We start from the raw sequence: 21,469 nt of genomic DNA, 5'->3' as shown, positions 1-21,469 counted from the left end.
AAATTTTTACGAGCGTTTGAAATTCATATTTTTACAACATTTGATATTCACTCGATTTCTCGTGTAACGATTTTCTTATTTTGTTGTAATTAAAAAACGTATAACTGTAGATACTCGAAAATTTCACTGAATGTTTATATTAGCATTTTCTATACACGATAAAATTTTGAAAAAAATTTGACACTTTTTGAGCTGTTTACGGACATTGTCTGTTTTCAATTTTTTTAGTTTTTTTTTTCTATAAATATCATTAAAATTTTATTTGTTGGGTAGTAAAGCGTGACAATTGAATGCAAGGCTACTGATATATTGTTACAATAGCAGTTGAAAAATATTGAAAATATATAGGCACAATTTTTTTTTTATAAGCATTTTGACAAAATTTATCAAATTTAAAGCTTAATAATTATTTTGTGGTTAAAAATTTATAAAATGTTCAACTTTTGTAGCTAAGGATTCAAAATTAAAACAAGGTTCCACGTAAATAGGTTATATATAAATTATTTTCTTCACAATAATATCATCAAATATATTTTTTAATATCATAGGCTAACGGACCGTTTTCGCTCAGAATCGTTTTTCTTATACAATGATATTATATCATTGAATTCAAATTTAACACCATCCATTACCACTTGTAACATACTGTACAGCAGAGCGACAACCACTTACCCACCTTTTTTTTTAATGGATTCCGGTTTTAATACAAATTTTACTTTTTTAGAATTTTGTGGTGGAAGGATTTCAGAGTGAAAATCAAAGCTGGATAGTTTACGGCACCGTCGAGTTACAATTTTGACAAAAAAAGTTTTAAAAATGTTAGTTTTAACTGGGAAAGGGGTTGAAAACAGTTCTATTAAAACGACGTTTATGTTACTTTCGTCTAAGTTTTTTCTTTCTTAACTGAAAAATAAACGTGATTTGGACGAGTTCTGTCGAAATTCTAACTTTAACCAATCATACAATTTTAGTGTCGATTACTATAAGCTCAACTTTTTTGTTAAATACACTTAAACACCTTATAAGGAATCTCTCATCAGAATTTCAAGTTCTTTGACTGAGCAAAAAATTATTTATTGACAATAATTGAAAAGTAACTTAAAAAAATGATAATATTTGGCATTAAAGTTAAAAGCTTTCAAAGCGTAAAAATGTATCAAGTATAGAAAATACTAATAAAAACATCTGGGAGGAATTTGAAGGATCAAAGGTCAATAGTTTTTAAGTTACACCAAAAAAACAATATCGTATTTGTCCAAAATTGGTATTAGTTTGCCCTGAATCTAAAATATCAAGAATCACAGGCCTCACATACTGAAGGTATTATTTTGACTTTTTGAATATAATTTACTAGTTGGATAATTAATTTAAATAACATTATAAATGGTACGTTTTCTTCTAAAAATGATTTATTTTAAAATTTGTATTAATATTGTTTTTTTTTAAATTATGTTCCACTAATTATTCATTGTATAATAAACTAGCTGATCCTGATCACTTCGTTGCCCGTAAAAAAAATTAGGACTGGAGCCCCCAAGGTGTTGTTTGCGTATGAACTATTACCATAGGTTCAACCTTAGACAATTAATATGATGGTATATAAATTATTCGGTATTTTCCCGTTTATTTAAAAAAAATGATCTAGAGAAGTTTCTTGCGATTATGTGTACCTGGTCAAGTTAATTATCATTTTTAATTGAGTTTTGTTAAGTTGAAAGTAAACATTTTAAAAAGTTTAAAGTTAATAGTTATGCTAATTTATTTTTTAACTTCGTTAAGTTAAACGTTATATGAAACTTACATTACAAGTAACTATTAACTTATTTTTATTTTATTTTTTGATTTTCTATTCATAATGAAAATTTTAAATAGTTATACAAATTTTAAGCTAAATATACCAAGAACATCAAGAACTTATTTTTACATTGTTCTACTGTCTACTGTAGCATGTAGGTACTTAATACATCAGTGTGGACTTCAAAGTTAATAAGTAATAAGAATAACCATATGCAGTGTTTTTTGCAATAATTTGTTCAACCTCTAGAATTACTAATAGAAAAATAAAATTCTTATAGTAAAATCATTGATTATAAATACTACTATTTATAATCCATAATATATATAAATTATAAAGTACCAATAGACATAGCGGCTAATTAGCAGACATCTCTGCTTAAAATGATTTAGTGTATACAATTTAATATTCATCATTGAATTCAAATTGAGCACATCCATTAAAGGAAATTAATTATCAGGTAATTAAAAAATATCATCAATTAAAAGGAGCTTTTTTTTGCCAAAATAAAATTATTAAAACAACTACATAATAAAATTAAAAATTGATTATTATTTTTTTAGTACTTAACAATAGTATATATGAATGTTTGTGTAAGTTTAATATAAATAGAAAATTATTTGTTTATTAAACAAGCACGGAGGAAAATTAGTTATCAGTGTGTAAGCATATGAAGTACAAAAACTTATACAAAAAAAGTATTAATAATTATTATAAATTTAACTCTTGAATACACTTCAAATGGTTACATAGGTCTTCCACGTCCACGTCCCTGTTGTTGTTCTTCACCACCACCCGACTTGGGATTTTTAATAGTTTGATCTACTGACAAAACTAAGCAAGCGGCTTCAATGGCAGCTGCAAGAGCATTTTTTTTAATAATCACTGGTTCCCAAACACAGTTTTCAAAATTATCTACAACATGTTCCCGATTAATATCGACACCAAATGCTTCACCTCCTTGAGCATGTTTTTGGCGTAATTTGTTCAATATATTAGTTGCATCAAAACCAGCATTATCACACAGTTGTCTTGGAATGATTTCCAATGATTTTGCAATAGCAGCTACAATCAATTGTTCTTTGCCAGCTATTGATCTAGAGTAATCACGAAGTACTTTGCTTAATTCCATTTCAATAGCACCTCCACCTTTACAAATTTAAATAAAATTAATTAATAAAATAAAAAACAATCTGAATTAAATAAATTAAAAATGTATTTACCAGCTACAATGGAGTCATTTTTTACAGTTCTTCGGACAATCATAATAGCATCATGTAAAGATCGTTCAGTTTCGTCTAATAAATGTTCACCGCCACCACGTAAAATAATAGTGCATGCTTTGGCATTAGGACATCCAGAGAATATATTGAATCTATCGCCTCCAATTTGCTTTTCTTCAAAAGACTCACATTTTCCAAGTACAGAATCATTTAAGTCATAAGTTGTAGCAACAATGACACCACCGCATGCTTTCATTGTACGTTTTAAATCTTCATCAACCACACGACCAGCACAAAACATGTCTCTAAAATAATAAATAAAAAAACAACCAATTATGCAACACTAAATAGGAAAGTTGACTTATCTCACATACCTGTCAGCAAAGTATTGAGTGGCTACATCGCCAATTGGAAGTTTAGACAGAACTACTTGAGCTCCACTCTTATAAATATGTTCAAGTTTTTCGTATAAAATGTTCCATTCAGTATCAACAACTTTTTGAAATTCCTGTTATCATATACATGCAAACAATAAATTACTAATTGACAACAATTATACAGTCTACCCATAGACCTTATACTAATAGACTGGCCATTTTTACACGTAGAACGATCATTGATAGAGCGCGCTCTTTATGTGTGACTTGTGACTGCACTATAATAATTATGATATAAGTAGTACTTATATAAACCTAACCTTATTAAGTACTCGACGGAGAATAACAACACTGATGTGATTATACTGTACACCGCTGCTGTATGTTTAACCTGCTACTACCACAGATACCACAGGCGAGGCCAGTCTATTATTATAAGGTTTATGGGTTTACCACACCACCACCAAATGGCTCTGATGAAGTGCTGCAGTAGGTGACTTGTCCAAGAAACTTATAGGCCATAGAGAATTACCACACCAGAATTTTTGATTTAAGCCCACGACTGGTTTTAATACACCACATCTAAATCTATCAACCTTGATAACTCATGTAAATTAATTCAAAAATTGTATATTTTGTATAGTTTAAGAGTCAACAATATTTTAAACAGTATTCATTTTGGTTGTGCGCAACCACATTATCTTAGCAAATGTAGAATAGTATAAAATAAGTCATTTCAATGCTAAAATACCAATCAGCATTCTTATAAAATAATCACTATTCATTGAATCCGCCAATGGTAAGTGTTCTAGACTCTAGGATTAAATAAAATGTAATTTCTAAGATGGAGACAACATATGTGGGTGTGGCATCCTCTTAAGTATTAAGTACTAGATAAAATTCCAAATTCAGGTTATTTCTAAGGTATTGCATTTGATTATAGCTAACTTAATCCCAAATTTAATTTACTCTAAGGATCTTAAATTCATAATAATACGTATAAAATAAATAAATTGTATTTACCTCAACAGTATTTACTCGCACTTCAGCATTAGAACGTTCAGCTTTTAATTCAAGCTCAATATTAAGCAATGCAATTTTTGGGGTCTTATAATGTTTTGGCTGCATTTCAAAACCAGCATATGAAAATGTTTTCTTAAACGACACACCAGTAATGAGTTGTGAATCCTGTTAACATACACAAATAAATTAAAACAACAATAATTAATTGTGTATACAATTTTTTTTCAAAATAAAGGTCAAAATTAATATACATTAAAATAAGCTAGACAGTAGACACCTTCATAATTAATTACATAATATTTTAAATATTAAGAATATTTCGCATGGGTTAAGGAGAGAAAATAATTAGTGCCTTGACATCTTCGTAATAATTACCTATTTTGTGTTAATAATTATAAATAAAAATGTAACATTGTAGTATTTCTTATTCAGAGTTTGTACCATGTATGACACTATCTACCTATATTATTTCTAAGTTATTCTTATTATGTTCAGTTGTTCCCAAGCAAAATTATTTTCTACCTTTTTAACCGAAAGTTTACATACCTAGAAGATTTATAACGTTAATCATCACATAATAATTTATAAATTAACAAAATTAACCATTTAGGGCAGGGGTCGGAAATCTTTTTGATGTCAAGGGCCAAAAAATAAATATACATTTTTCACGGGTCATAATTTGAATATACCTTATTTTATTTTTTACAAAAGTGTATACTTAATCATATCAAATTTAGTTTATTAAAGTTCACAACCGTCAGGTTTAATAATTTAACAAGTATCTACAAACAAAAAAAGTTTTGATCCGCAGATTCCAGTCCATATTATCTCAGTTGGTAATTTTTACACAAATTATAAATTTGACTCGCGAGCCACATAAAATTACAAGATTTATAGATTTTTTTTGAAAAACAGTAACTTATTAATTTAAATCTGTACTTTTGATTTTGAAAAGTAAAATAAATAAATAAATATAATGTTATGTAATGCAATATTATTAATTGCCTAATATAATTATTAGTTTATTGTAATAAAACTAGGTAACAATTAACGTAATTATGTAATTTACCCAACATTGAAGACTAAATACAAATTGGAGAGTAACATAACTTAATTGTACTAGCTAACATTAAAAAATTACCTGTAATCCACCACCTTGAACTTTTTTAATACCAATCATGTTTAATGGCAATAATTCATCTAATAATAATACTGCGTCAACGGCAATCTTTGAAAAAAAATCTTTTTCTTGATGAATAAGCTTTGAATTAAGAGCAGTGGCTGCACACTTTTGAAGGAAAGTACGGTATTCTTCATCATTATTAAATTTCATCTGTAAAAATAACAGTATTAATGACATGATTATAGAATTAATTATATTCATGTATTATAATACAAATATTTATATATATATATATGTATAATGTATATAAATATCAGTAAATTACTTTGTAAGCAATTTGATCAATTCTGTCTTGTGCAATTTTTAAGCCTTTACGCAGAGCTTTAATGATAATTCTGGGATGAACTCCTTCTTCAACGTAAGGTTTCACTTGTTTAAGGAACTCTCCTGCTAGTAGGACAACACTAGTGGTACCATCACCAACTTCAGCATCCTGTGATTTAGCAATATCAACAAGAATTTTTGCTGCTGGATGGATAATGTCTGATATTTTCATGATTGTTGCACCATCATTAGAAATAGTTGCTGTACCTCGACTATCAACAATCAACTTGTCCATTCCACGTGGACCTAAAGTTGTACGAATAGCTTCAACGACTGCTTGACAAGCAGTGATATTGGATAATAGTTGAGATTTGCCTTGGCTATCTTCAGTTCCTTCTTTAAGCAATAAAATTGGGGGACGCTAGAAAAATAAAATTTAAAACATAAGTATCAACCTACAATACTGAAAACAGTTACAAAATTGAAAATATCATTCAAAAATAAGATACATTTTATGCTTTCAAGAAAAAAAGTGAAAATGTGTGTGTAAAAACAAGAATAATGGTACCTACCTATGTTTTGTAATTTCATTAAATACTTAATTTATTAGCTAAGGTACGAATATATTGGTTTCTCTATGTAGCTACAGAGTACCTAATATAGCAAAACTAACTTTGAAAAATAGAAAGTCAATACTAAGAGATTCAAACATCTAATATAAAATTTGAATTAGAGAATACTTTTGAAACGGTCATATCCATTTTATATTTTATACAATAGTTGAATAGTTAGAACATGTCTAACAAAGAAGTTTCAGAATTCTTGTTTTCTTAAACGGAAAAACGGAAAACAAATGAATAATCAATATTAACAATAGGTTATTACTATACAAAGTATAAGTGAAAACTGTTAATAGGTACATGGTCGGCACCTAATAAAATGTTAACATATTATTTGATATTTTATCAGAAACCACCATCACGGGATCTTTTTCTATTTCGATTATATTTCAATACTATTTCGACCAATACTAAAGACTAATGTTTTCATATTTTGCACTCATGTGGTAAGAAAAGTCTGAGTTGGTCTATATTATAGGACCTTTAATTTATCACGTCATGAAATATTATTGTTTAATACGCTAATAATTTTAAAAGTACACTTACCATCTTGTAGAATTCTGATAAACTTTAGTGTAGTAAGTATAGTTGACAGTTGTTTAGTCTTTAGTCTTTAGTTATAGTAAATAATAAATATCACAATTCACAAACAGTAGAACAGTACAAGAACTTGGGGATTTAAGATTTTAGTTTTCATTTTTATAGTTTCTTACTAACCTATAATTGTATTTTCCTAATGCAAACTGCACACGACTGCAAAGAGGTTAGACAATTGATCGGAGGAAATATTATCATACCAATTTATATCATGGTAGGCAAACCATAGATAATATAAGAATTATATAAATTATATTATATCACAGATTATATCTTATATTATCTATGAGGCAAACACGACTGTCGTGTACACTGTACACAGATATTGGATAATAAAGGGTATTATAAAATTGCAAATTGTTTGTACATTTTAAAAACACTCGTAACTCGCTTTAAAATTAAAATATAATAAAAAGCCTAGGTGATTGATTGCCTTGATAATATTCTTACTTCTAAATATGATAATAGGTCAAATCCACTGTAATTTTTAAACCAACAGAGCTAAACGTGATGTGCTGAGCGTAAAATTTGCCATGTTACGCACTATAATACCACAGATTATATAATCTGTGATAATACTTTATATTGTAAGACGGAAACCACACATGCGAGTGTGGCGTCCTCTTAACAATAACCATTTTGGATTTATCCCCATGCGCTCTACAATGCAATAATCTAAATGTTGGTTAAAAATATAATATTGCAATCCTTCGAATGCAACGCCCAAACTGATATAATATGTACTGAGTACAACTTACTGACGGCTGACTCTGCTAAAGCATTTTATAGAACTAACCGTGATCTTTTATTTAGTAAACTGCATGACAAATTAATATTAAATTTAATTTGTCATGGTAAACTACAGTAATTTGGCTTTTCCGGTTCCCTGTTGTTATATTATGGTTTCGTTCTATCCTTTCTGATCGTCGTGTACTTATTGAGCACCAAAATTAGTATCTGTCCCCTTGAAAGTCCCTTCGGGCGTCCACCGGTCCACCGAGGGGATCGTCTGTGCACTTTGCTTTTTGACATTTTTTTGAAATGATCTTCCAAGTGCCATCAATGGCGTTCTCAACAGTTTTCATTTGCTGACGACGCAAAACTCATAAACGTCATAAAAGCAAGTCAGAACACTATTAATTTACAGAGCGATATTGATAACCTAGTGAAATGGTCTAAAAATAATTGCCTTGCATTAAATATCGATAAGCGCGAATTCATGCGTTACACGTTAATAAAGAACCATATTTATTTTAATTACCTACTCTGTTTCAGGAACTTTTGTAAAAATTGTTTTATTTAACATTATAAGGCGGGAACCAATTGTCCAACAAATCCTGTAATAAACAAATTAAGTACAATACAATTATGATTATCTATATACTCAAAATAATTTTTATAGTAAAAAGCCAAACACTATATGGCTTATTTTTTAGTATTGAAATAATGAATTTCAAAGATTTAAGATTAATTTTAAAAAATGTATGATTATTATTTATACTTTATTTGTTGGTAGACAGATCACAAATGTTTTCTTGTTGGAAATATTAGAAATTATTCAGTAATTGTAAAAGATATTAGAACTTAATTAAAAAAAAAAATAATTAATTGAAAAATGACTATCGTTAATTAACGAACGCCTAATGAACATGTAATTAAACATATAACAATATAACAGTTAATTTTATTTGTACATTATACTAATAATAGTCAAATTTAAAACAATATTATAAAGATAATAATGCATAGTTTTAATTTTTTGACAAAATAAAATCTCCAGGGTAATTTATAATCTTTGGACATTTTTCTATTTCTTCTTTTCTTTAAGATTAAAAAAGATAAAATAAGATATTATAAGATCCTAATGATGGAAGTTGGTTGGTAATATTCTCCATAACCTCTTCTGGCAGTGGCGGATTTTTTTTTGGTGGGGAGGAGGGTCCAGGGGTCCAGACACTGGTATATACTATAGACATAATTAATTAATTAATTTTATAAAAATAAAAATTATATATTTGAAATATATATTGTTTGATAGTTTTTAGGAACCCTCCTCCCCCCAGAAAAGTTTTGAAAATCCGCCACTGTCTTCTTGTATGTTATACTATTAGTCTGATTAAATGTGTAAACGTTCCAGAACTACTCTTCTGAATAAGTTGCCTTTCATATTATGATGATAAAAAGCTTTTCTGAATATCTAAGAAACAAAAACCGCCATAGAAGAAATTCTGCTCCTATGCCCTTCGTGGAGGACAGAATATATTATAAACAGGTGAACGATGCCGTCACGTCGTATTCACACGCGGTCCACAATCTTTTTGCACCTCATGTTGCTACCTTTATCAATGATCAACACATTTTTGGCATTTACATTAGAGCAAGTTTTGAAAAACCAATGCAGACTTGAATGGATTTAATTAAGGCCAAAAAAGATTTATAATATTTTCAAACACAATGTCAATATTACATACTGAAGTTTTTATGTAAATTCAATATTCATGATATTTTTTTTTGTTATGCTACCTATCATATTTTGTTTATTTTTTAAATTACATTATGATGTAATGTACATGTGATTACATGTTGATGTTTATATAGTTTTAACTTTTAACATATTTTGTCATGTAGTTATTATAACATCTTATTGTCACTATTGTTCTAAAGGCTTATATAAGCATATTATTAATTAGTTGTAACTACCATCACCATTTACTATAATATAGTATCACATATTATGTAATTATTATTCAAGTATAATGCAGTTTAAATTGAGTACATTTCATTCCAAATGAAATGCCTACTGGCTACTAAACATTTTACGAGTAACTATATAGCTGTGGTTTCAGAAAATAAATTAATCATTCAAAAACAATGTTCAGTACTTCTGTTCCAATGGCATCACAATGTAATTGAACCATCTATAGATTTTTTTAACCCTTCAAAAATTGAAATTGTAACAATACCATCCATGATCCATTTATAATAGCTGAACATTTTATATTACAATCTGTACTAACTATTGTCTATTGAATAGAAAATATTAAAACACTATTTAGGTGAACCTACAGGGTATAATGTTGTCAATTTCTAATTTTAAGTTTTTTTATGAGCTCTTTTCCAAGAAGTTAAAACATGAATATTGTTTTTTCTAACAAATCATTTAGCGAACAAATTGGGTATAAAAAAATTATAATTAAATATTTAACTGTATATGGCATATCTAATCAAATAATAATAATTTTTAGTGCAAAATGCCAACACTGGATTGCTCATTTTTTAGTATTTCAATAGTGAATTTGAAAGAGAATTTAAGATAAGTATTAAACAATAAATGATTATTATTCATACTTTATTTGTTGGTAGGTAATCAGATCTGAGATCACAAGTGTTTTCTTGTTGGAGATATTAAAAATTATTTAATAATAATAAAGAATTTTATAATTTATTAAAAAAAAAAACAATAATCAATTGAAAAAAAAGTTAATTTTATCTTTACATCATACTAATAATAGTCAAATTCAAAACAATATTATAAACATAATATATAGTTTTAATTTTTTGACAAAATAAAATCTTCAGGGTAATCTATAATCTTTGGGTATTTTTCAATTTCTTCTTTACTATAAGAACCCAGTGTTTTAGGTATAGATCTTAATGGTAGAATTTGGTTGGTAATATTCTCCATAACCTCTTCTGGTACGTTAGAGTCTGAGTAAATGTGTAAACGTTCCATAACTACTCTTCTGAATAAGTTGCCTTTCATATGATGATAAACAGCTTTTCTGAATATCTAGGAAACAAAAAAAAACTCAGTTATAAATAAAATTACAGATCAGGGCTCGGCAATAGGCGGCCCGCGGAAGAAAAAAAAATGGACTGCCAAAAATGTTCTTAATTTTCCTATATAACGTGCCACAGTAATATATAATAATGTATTACTTTATAAATAATTAAATATTAAATACTTTGTCTTAAAATGTGTTTTTAATACAAAAATAAATACATTAATGATAAAATTATGTCTAAGATTTTTTTGGCCCTCGAAATTTTTTTTTTTAAATATCTGGCCCGCCATATAAATTAATTGCCGACCCCTGTTATAGATCTATAAACTCTTAACTTATAAAAAAAGATTCATAGTAAGAGCAAATGCTGTCAGATAAAATATTTCTAAAAAAAACAGATTCTGGAATTTTTCTGATAACACAGCTACCGCAGCTGACATATTTCGGTGATCACAATTACCATTAGTGTCATGTGTCAGTATTATTACAAAAACAGGCTACTATTTTTAAACTAGTTACGTGTATTAAATGTTGATACTTACTGACTAACCAGAACTCAACGCTTCATAAGAAAATTAACTGTACTACCGGTTCATACCAGATACTTAAATATTTTATCTAGTTTATCTGACAAGGTAATTGGTTTGAGAAAAGTATTATAACATTTACTAGTTTTCCAGTTATATTTTGCTTAGTATGAAAAACAATTATGTCATGGAAAAAAGTTTAAATACACAGTGATGAATCTAATATTTTCAAGAAAGTTTGTGTTCTGTCAATAAAGAAAACTGCATTTGGGGAAAAAAATTGTACGGCTAAACAAAATGTTTAGTATAAAAGAAAAATTTTTAAGCGTAAAATAAAGTGGGAAGAATTTTAGCCTCAACAGTGGATCTTTGAAGACATATAAAGAGAAACAAAAAAATGTTTTATCATAAGAGTTTTGGATAGAATAACCACAGCTTAATAGAAAATAATATTAAATCAAGTACCAAAATATAATATGGTTGTTGACTAGGTGTCTAACTATAATACAAAAAAGTTAGGATTCTGGATCATTTAAAATTTTAAAAACTTATTACTTTTGTTTTTATAAATCACATTTTAAATTGGAAATATTGCTCGATTATACAAAAATGTTTTGTATACTTTACTTTCAACATTTTTTATTTTTAAATATTTTAAATTACTGATATTATTAAATTATAAGCTCCAAAGGAAGCAACCCTTGTGAAAGCATGGGCTGACGAGGGGTGTTGTTTTTTAACTTAAAAAAAAAAACTGGTAATTCGGGCATACATTTGACATGACCCAGTAGTCTGGTTAATTTTCAGAGTATGTAGTCCAGAATAGTATGCGGGTACATATATTATAGTTGACATATCTTTTGCGCTTACAATATACTGTAAATTGGAGTTTTTCCAATATCTATGATTTCATCTATTCTGTGATCTAATTTTGCATTATGACCGTTTCATTTAAATTCAATGGTCTTTTTATGATGTATAAAGTGTAAGAAAAATTCCAGAGATCCATAACTTTATAGTTAAAATATTACAAATATTGTTTAATAACATGAAAAATAAAAGCTGAAATAGAATATTATTGTTATGATGTATAAAATCAACACCAACCGTTATTCGTGATAATGAAATTATTGTATTGAGAAATAGTTATGTTAACAGAAAAACAGGTACTCTTTAATACTTAAATACTCTATAATCTTGATTAATAATTATTAATTGTATTTGTTTTAATCATGAAGTTTGACTATCTATCTAAAAGAGTTCTACGCTCAGTATTTTAAGCAATTCTTGACTGAATAAAATTTTTAAAAATTAATTGAATACATAAAATTGTACAATAATGAAAAGATACCTATTAGGTTAGTAATAACTTTTACTATCATACCATAGTTGGATCTCTATCATGTAATTCCCAAGCTGGAGTCCAAGTTGCTCCACCTGAATATCCTGTATGATGGAAATAAGCACGTCGACGCCATTCCTCGCCAGGAAATGCAATTTGTTTACTGTTTATAACCACAACATGATCGCCGCAATCAACTACAAGTAAAATAAAACATTTTTTTTTATATAATTTATGTTTAATTAATAATTTAACTTTTATGAGGCATAGATAATAATATATTATATTAAATAAAATAAACCACTGGGTCAACAATCATATTTTATTCAGATAGTCAGAATGTTAGATATATTTCACATGATCACTGTGTATGACACCTAATTGTATCATTAGATTTGTTTGCTTACACAGTTGGTTTCATTGAATAAATCATATTGGTTTATAAGTCAAACCACAGTATTTATATATTTTTATTAATTCATTAGGTTTTTCTTAAGCACTGGGGAACGCACATACAAAAATTATACACAGCAATATATAGAATCTGCCATTGAAACGTGATGTTCTTTTGAGTTATCTTTTCAATTAAAATATTTTAGATCATTATATTTATATAATTCTATAGTTTATAAACATTTAAAACTAGTTTATTGAAAAAAAAATAAAGAATAAATTAAATAGAAGATGATTTCAATAAAAGTAAATAATATATTTAAGTGGTAAATTCAAATTGTATTTATTATGATTTATAATATTATTATAAACAATTTGTTAAGTAGTAAGAACCTAGACATTTTTCAAAGTAATAAAAATATATTTTGATATAGGTAATAATAGTGTATTAAAAATTATTGTATATTTTGTTTATTTTTTAATATAGGTAATACTAACATAAGCCCGTTTTTAAGAATGTTAATACATAAAATATCAATACTAACCTAAAGGATGATAAATTGGTTTATTGAGTCCCTTTAAATACTTTTCAATCGTCGGAGAACATTCCAAAGGATTTTGCCAAGCGGCATCAAACAAATGCCAACAGCGAGCAAACGTGTTCCATTGCTGTGAAGATATACAAGTATTTTAAAACACAAAATATAATACGATACCTAGTTATTTATTATCATCTACACATGTACAACTTTATACTACATAGAAATAAACAGCATGATATAATTTCAAGCATAAAGATCCAAAGCACTCACTTTTACTCTTCCTAATTGTGACATTGGTATTTGTAGATTAAATATATTGATTTAATTGTAGATATAAGCCAAGTGCAACTTAAAGAAAATAATTCACAATATAATACAATTTAAAATTTGCTCTATACTTTCTAGTTTCTAGCACGGGCCACAGAATTCTGTATTTCTATTCGCTATAGTTCTCTACTCTCGTGATAAAGAAGTTTCAGGAGGTGATAAGGATTTATGATAAGGGCAGAGTGGTGTCGAGCCTACGCCGGCGTGTCCTGTGTAAATCCGGCGAGTCCGGCGATTCCTATTCTGATCATGCAATACGATGCGACCGATGCGACAAAATACAAACTGTTTTGTTTTTTGTTGCATTTGTCGGATTCACGTAGGACCCGGCGTTAGATTGTCATATTCACGATTTAAGATGTACCTAAAATCTTAAATCGTGATCATATTATACAATAATTGATAATCATTAGACTTATATAAAAAATAATAATAATAATACAAAAAACCCGTAGTAAATAAAAAAATATTTGGAATAATACACGATTTCCTTTTAAAAATGATAATTTTTGCGAACATTTTTCTACTATTTTAATTTAATAAAAATAATTTGCACATTTCTAGTTTAATTGCGTATGTTGGCTGACAGGACAGTTAAATAGCTTTAAAATAAAAATTAAATTACGTCAAAATGTTGAAAAGTTTTGAAGGTACATAAACAAAATATGCGTGATAGGTTTGGTTTTGATAAAACAAAAAATGAAATGCCCATAACTTAAAAAATAAAAAGTTAGGCCTAATCTTTAAAGGGTATAATATATTATCACAGAATATATGAAATCAGAATGGTCACATCTCAAAAAATTACATTATTCTTATGGGAAGCTGATAAGAAGGTCCGCCATATTGAATGCATACGTCAGTGTTGCCCAAAAAAAAAATCTTAAATTTACCTCTTACTATACAATAGTTCAGCTATAAGTTTTATTTTTATTTATTCATATTTGTAATTATGAATACTGTTATTAAAACCGTGCAATTTAGAATAAAAAGTGCAAAATAAAACTACGTTTAAATTAATCTACTTCTCATGATTCGGATTTATAATTTCTTTTTATATGTTTTAAAGCAAAGGAAAAAAAGTTGCAATTGCACGAGAATCCGATCTCTAATTATTATGTTGTAAGACGGGCTGAATAGAAACACTTTTAACTCAGCAATATCATAAATTTAACGGTTCCATTATGGGTTTTGTTCTAAAAAGTTAATCAATGCATCAAAATACTGATCTGTTTTAGAATGTATGATTCAAATTTCAAGATATTTGTATTTATATTAAACAGATTATTTAATATTCTTCTTTTCTTTTTAAATACCATATTTGGTAATTTGGTAACGTTATTGAGATTTGGATTAACTCATAAATATCCAACAAGATGTTAAAATGTATTACACATAAATATATAATATTCAAAATAAATTCAATAGTTTATGTGGTAAAATACTGGTTTTTTCTGTACTATATTTTATATAATTATAATATTGGTATAAACCAAATGTAACACAACTATAAATCAATAATAGATTTTAATGAAATAAAAAAATATACACTAATTTGATATAATTAAAGAATATAGGTGACACACTTCTAGGATACAAATAAAACATAATTCATCATTGAGTAATAATTTATTTTATAAACAAGTAATAAAAAGAGTTACTTAGTAGTAATAATAATAATAATAATTGATTATTTTTATTTCAAAATTGAATACAATTAAAAAAATCAGATATTTAAAAAATGCAATTGTTTGTCTTCTTAATATCTTCTTTAAAATCTATAAAAATACTTTTTACAATTTTCTATCATTCTAAGTATTTTTCTATTTTACAAGGCAACATACATTTTTAATATCATATTGTGAAAAATAATATTTTACATGACTTTTTATATTCCAATAATACCGAGTGATCCATAAATTGTGTTAACACTGATTATTTGAAAAAGTTTAAACTTACCTTAAATTAACCTTATATAATTTGATGTAATTTTATAACATTTCTGAACAAAATATTATTTTTATGTACCTGCTATTAACGTTATAATTTGTAAACTTTTTACATTTTTAATTGAGACCATACATTTTTATAAACATATTCTCTGATTATTTCATTTTTTTTAAAATCAAGTTTCTGTTAAGAAGTTATAAGTATTTTCAGATGAGATGAGCGGAATATAGATCAATTTGATAAGTTTATGATCGCCAATAACTACTTGATAGAAATTTGATTAAAAAAAAAATGAAATACTCAGATAATATGATTATAAAAATATATGGTCTCAATCAAAAATGTAAAAAGTTTACAAATTATAACGTTAATAGCAGGTACATAAAAATAATATTTTGTTCAGAAATGTTATAAAATTACATCAAATTATACAAGGTTAATTTAAGGTAAGTTTAAACTTTTTCAAATAATCAGTGTTAACACAATTTATGGATCACTCGGTATTATTGGAATAAAACAAAAATCACCTAAAATAATGTGTGTGTGATTACAAATGTTTCAAAATGGTCAATTTTCTATCTTTTAATTTTTTTTCAGAAACTAAAGCTCTATTTAAAAATTTGATTGCTGAAAAAATTCTAAAGCGTGTAAATAAATTAATCAAAAACATTTTATTAAAAGATTCACAAGGATGATTAAAAGGTACATTACTCATTTGTTGCTTTAGTTTTGAACCCACGCCGTCTTCATAGGAAATGGAAGGGAAGTTATCAATAAAAATATTTTCTAATTCGGATACAAAATTATAAAAGTCATCATGAGGCATCATCAGATTTCCAAATGTAGAGTTGTCTCCAGTAGGGTATGCTTTATAGAAACTCAAGAGAAATGACTGGTTCAACTCTTTTTGATAGTACGCATAGTCTGTACAAACCTGACAAATATGATTTTCTAAGCATTTTCTCATTAAATAACCACTAATGTAAGTTAATGCATTCTGTTCTGGAATGTCAAGTTGTCTATAGTCAACTGTACCAATGCTAATACATTTAAATTTAAAAAGATTTTTATCTGATCCTTCAAATTGAAGTATTTTTTCAGGTTGTGGTAGTTCTGCGCCTAAAATTTCATCTAAATCTTCAATGCAATTTGCACCTGGAGAATGTTTAAAATAATTAGCACAAAAAATTTTTTTAAATGACCTACAAAAATCAATTGGTGTAGGATTTAAATTGTTTCCATGCTGTTGGCGGAAATAACAAAATAAATTTTCTACACGATCTTGGTTTAGGCATCTAGTATATAGAACATAATTTGGATTCTTATTTGGATTTAATGAATGCCACAGCATTTTTAATGCAGATATTGAAATTAACCAACCATTTATAAAATTCATCCTATTAGTAATATTTGATCCATTAAATTTATTAACAACTTTTATGTTCCTAAAAACTTCAGCCATTTTGTTTAAAAAATTAATTTGTGATTCAGTATTTTTAAATGGTCTATTGAATTCTTTAAGATTGGGTGCTTTATAAGAATTGAATATGTCAAATAATTTGTCCATATCACTGATGAAATCAATAGTGTATTGAGCGCTAGGCGGCAAAATACCAGACTTTAAAGTTGTAGACATACCAGAAGCAACACTATTACTGAAAATTTGGGCAGCTAAATAAACTCTCATTTTTTCAAATGGTCCTGGATGAATATGTGCATGTTTTAATTTTGGAGCCAAGCGAAGATTATTTTCAGAATCATAATTGTAAAAAGAATCAATATGTGATTTAGTTACTATTGAATCATTAATTATAAAGTTGTGTTTAAACAACATGTTCCGAGTAGATTTCAAAAGATGAGGTGGGTCAAAAATGTAAAAAATTTGTTTTCCATCTACTTCAAAATATGGCTTGTTAGGAGAAACATAAAAGCTTTTAGAAAAACTTACAAAATTTGTGCCTTGATCTGTAATAAAAGCTTTGATATTAAGTTTAATATTTTGTAGGCGACAAATTGTTGACATAATTATGTCTTTCAGATCAGTACCGGTACAGCTACTTGACACAAGAAAATAAGCAATTGGTTGTTTCCAATTTTCGTTTATTCCTCCAAGCATAAGGACTAAAGCATATTTGGCAGGTTCATACTTTTTACGATAATTTGATTCATGAAAACCTATAATTTTGTCTTTAGAGACATTATAAAATAAATTTGTTTTTAAAGCCATTTCATCGGCACAAAGTACGCAATCTAGCGCGTCAGGTTTAAAACTACTGATTTTAAATGATAGAAAATTAAAAAGAAAATCATTTAGACCAGGATTTATTTCGTATTTTGAAGTTACTCTTCTGAGTGTTCGACTAACAGGAAGGGATAGAGGATTTTGCAATAAATTGTAAACTCTTGGACCTAGAAAATAAATACTTAAGGCAAGTTGCTTAATTTCATTAGAATACCTGAATCCTCGATAATTTCTTTCCTTATTCTTGATTTGCGATTTGACAATCATAAAGAGGGTAGGTGACAAGTATTCTTTACACGTTTCCAAGCAATTCTCCAATTTATTGTTAGGTTCATTTGCTATTTGCCGATTCAAATTTATAATAATTTGTTTCAACTCGGCCTGAACCCGTTCACTTTCTTTTAGTTTTTCCTGAAGAGCAACTTTTCGGGGAGTTTTGGATGATAAATAACTCGGTGTTTGTATACCAATAACACTTGTTTCAATATCCATTGATGTTGATGCATCAGATAAACTTTGTGAGTTTATCGATAAACGAGCAGAAGAACCTGTAAAAATTAAAATATAAAATTCCATACAAGTCAATCATCTCTAACATTTATGCAAAATATAACAAAATTTTAACAAATAGAAATTAATTTAAATAATAAAGATTTTAAGAAAAACTAGAATACAATATTGTTATCCGCGGAATAGGTTATTGCGGCTACCAACAATAAGTGAGAATTCTATTGTGTTTACAATAATATATGTTATGTTCATACCAGGTGTTGAACATGATAATGGCACAAAATCTGAAGTGCTACATTCAGGGTCATCATTATTCTTTGGTTCATCCACACGATCAACTCCCATAGCATCAAACAAAGTAGGTATAGCTTCTGGCTTTAGTCTATTTTTCTGAAAATTGGAAAACATGTTAGTTTCAAAATGTAAAGAACAAACACGATACTTAGTGTTAGCAGCCAAATTGTTGATTGATTTCAGGTGATCACATTTGCAATTTTCAATCCAAACAGCACATCTAAAATATTATTGTAAATATAATTAATAATAAAAAAATAATAAGACATTTTAAAAAAGAATAACAGTTTAGTCAGTTGCAATAATACCAAAAAAAAATACGTGTAATATGCATTGTTTGGACTAGAATAAATGTTCACAATACATAAGTATTAAGTAGGTACCTGCAGGTATGTGTAATTTATTATTTTAACAACCAGCTTAAAATCAAATTTATGGTAGGTTAGGTTAGGTTATGAAAGAAAAGTAAGTATTAATGAACTATTAGGCTATTCAAAACGGGAACAAATAAACAAAGATAACAAAAATTTTTCTTACCTGGCAGGTTCTTTTGGGAAAGTAAAAAAACTTATGGTTTCCTTATTCAAAATATGGCTTTTACAATTGATCAAACAACATTTTGAATACTGTTTGGCCCGTTTATTAACAATAAACTCCATTGTGAATAAATTAACAAAGTTACACAGTAATGCAAGAGAACAATCAGTAAACTTGAAAATTACAGTCAAAAATTTTCAAAACCATATAATAAGGTACAAAAAGCCGCGACATCCAAACAACAACAACGGCGGTAAAATGTAAAATGTTTGGTTAGGAGATTGGAAAGTAAATTGTAAACATCGTTACAACAGTGTCACCGTAAGCAACATAAAATTGAAAAAACATTAATATTCAGTTTGTGGTCAATCTGGTGCTTGCATTCAATATGGCGGACTGTTTTTCAGGCGGCAGAAGTGTCCATTCTGATTTCACATATTCTGTGATATTATCTTCATCATATTTGGTATAGGTTGGTACTTTCATAATATGACACCAGCCGGTCACTTCCCCCCCAGAACACAATTTATAGTACATTGGTATTTATAGTGTTGTAGGTATAGAAACCAGCTGCTGTGTCTCGAGCACGATTAAAAGCACGAATTTAAGAATTTAAGATAATATCTACTATGGATACTCAACTGTCTACCACGGTTTTAGGTATCCGTGGGTACCAAAACTCTATCATGGTCACGACGCATTTATTAATCATGGTCTCGACGGTCTCGTTTCGAAGGCGGGAATGTTTGAAAGTCGAGTTTCAGTGTCTAAAAATCTCACACGAATATTGAACCGTGAAAATCGGGAATTCAATGATACGGTCCCCCTGATACATGTCCGGTGCTATTTTGTATGCAAACAATGTACTACAATGTCTAACAATTCAATCACCTCTTGAGAAATTCGATTTACGTTCAAGTTAGCCACCTCAAAATTCAAATGTTGAATGTTGAGATTTTGGAAGGCAGCTAATTAGTAATATTAATCAACTAATACAGCATGATAGAAATAGACTAGGTGGCGACCAAAAGTCTTCTGTTTCCGTGTATTTCCAAACTCCCAAAGGCATTGACTTTCACTTAATGGGGAAATGGTGCCACGGAATGGTCTACTTCTCTCATGGGATGGAGTATAAATTATAATAACAGATATTTAAAGCCTCACCTTAAAAATATTTTACCAAAAGCATTGAAAATAGCAATACATACACATCTAACTGCTTATAATTGTAATAATTTTTATGTTTTTTTGATTAAATCTATTCATTTTTAGGTATATTTTCAATATGCTTATTAATTATTATATATTCCACTGTTTATTCAATGTTTACAAATTACAATGCAACTTATACAATTATAAATATGTTGACTTACCATTCTACAGAATATCAATACTTATTACTCAATATACACAAGTTTCCATAATTTATGGAATTTAACTTATTTCCAAAATGTTTGTTTGTATCATTAATAATTATTTATAATTATCATAAATAGAATCATATATTAAAATATGAATACTATTATAATAAATATAAAACATTAATTTATCTATAGTATTATTCTCAATAAGATAATAACTACTGCTTCCCCTATACCTTCTTTTATAGTTAAATTATACTTGCGTCTGGTATATTTGAAAATTGAAAACAATCTTTTTAGTATCTACTTAAACACTTGCAACCCAGATTAAAAATAATCAGTCAATGCTCATTAAAAATTTTATTACATATTAGGTGTTCAAAATAATATTGTATGTCACAAAAACGTTGAATTGAATATTCGCTACTTGTAGTATTTCATTCATTCATTGGTTGAAAATTACTGATTTATTAAAACATTTAAAACCAGACTTTTTGAAAAAGTTGAATGTTACTTATGAGTAGGGACTGGAATTATATTCTTTTGCATATTTGGGAATATTTCAAGATAAAAGAAT

The 21,469-nt window shown here is 27.7% G+C and overlaps 2 protein-coding genes across 2 annotated transcripts; both read right to left on the bottom strand.

Moving 5' to 3' along the window:
• Positions 1-2,324: 2,324 nt before the first annotated feature.
• LOC132948495 (T-complex protein 1 subunit eta) lies at positions 2,325-7,194 on the bottom strand. Its single transcript, XM_061018984.1, has 7 exons — positions 7,032-7,194; positions 5,867-6,286; positions 5,560-5,751; positions 4,419-4,583; positions 3,393-3,526; positions 3,019-3,323; positions 2,325-2,944 (listed from the first exon to the last, which is right to left on the bottom strand). The coding sequence occupies exons 1-7, from the start codon at positions 7,032-7,034 to the stop codon at positions 2,541-2,543; spliced, it is 1,623 nt and encodes a 540-aa protein (XP_060874967.1). The 5' UTR covers positions 7,035-7,194; the 3' UTR covers positions 2,325-2,540.
• A 3,356-nt stretch (positions 7,195-10,550) lies between these two features.
• LOC132948836 (large ribosomal subunit protein uL13m) lies at positions 10,551-14,391 on the bottom strand. The gene is made up of 4 exons (XM_061019495.1): positions 13,942-14,391; positions 13,675-13,798; positions 12,779-12,933; positions 10,551-10,872 (listed from the first exon to the last, which is right to left on the bottom strand). Exons 1-4 carry the CDS (start codon positions 13,963-13,965, stop codon positions 10,633-10,635), a joined length of 543 nt encoding a protein of 180 aa, XP_060875478.1. The 5' UTR covers positions 13,966-14,391; the 3' UTR covers positions 10,551-10,632.
• Between the last annotated feature and the right edge of the window lie 7,078 nt (positions 14,392-21,469).

The sequence above is a fragment of the Metopolophium dirhodum genome, chromosome 7 (assembly GCF_019925205.1).
Source record: "Metopolophium dirhodum isolate CAU chromosome 7, ASM1992520v1, whole genome shotgun sequence".
In the NCBI taxonomy this organism is placed as follows: domain Eukaryota; kingdom Metazoa; phylum Arthropoda; class Insecta; order Hemiptera; family Aphididae; genus Metopolophium; species Metopolophium dirhodum.
The sequence above is the reverse complement of the archived record's forward strand: the minus strand, read 5'-3'. Positions and strand labels throughout refer to the sequence as shown.

Excerpts from the sequence above, each read along its gene's own strand:
- LOC132948836 (XM_061019495.1), bottom strand. The coding sequence starts at position 13,965 with ATGTCACAATTAGGAAGAGTAAAA. Across the intron at positions 13,799-13,941 it reads CACAATTAGGAAGAGTAAAA|CAATGGAACACGTTTGCTCG; the intron begins GTGAGTGCTTTG and ends ATATCTTCACAG. Across the intron at positions 10,873-12,778 it reads ATGATAGAGATCCAACTATG|ATATTCAGAAAAGCTGTTTA; the intron begins GTATGATAGTAA and ends TTTGTTTCCTAG.
- LOC132948495 (XM_061018984.1), bottom strand. Across the intron at positions 5,752-5,866 it reads TTGATCAAATTGCTTACAAA|ATGAAATTTAATAATGATGA; the intron begins GTAATTTACTGA and ends TTATTTTTACAG. Across the intron at positions 3,527-4,418 it reads TGCGAGTAAATACTGTTGAG|GAATTTCAAAAAGTTGTTGA; the intron begins GTAAATACAATT and ends ATATGATAACAG.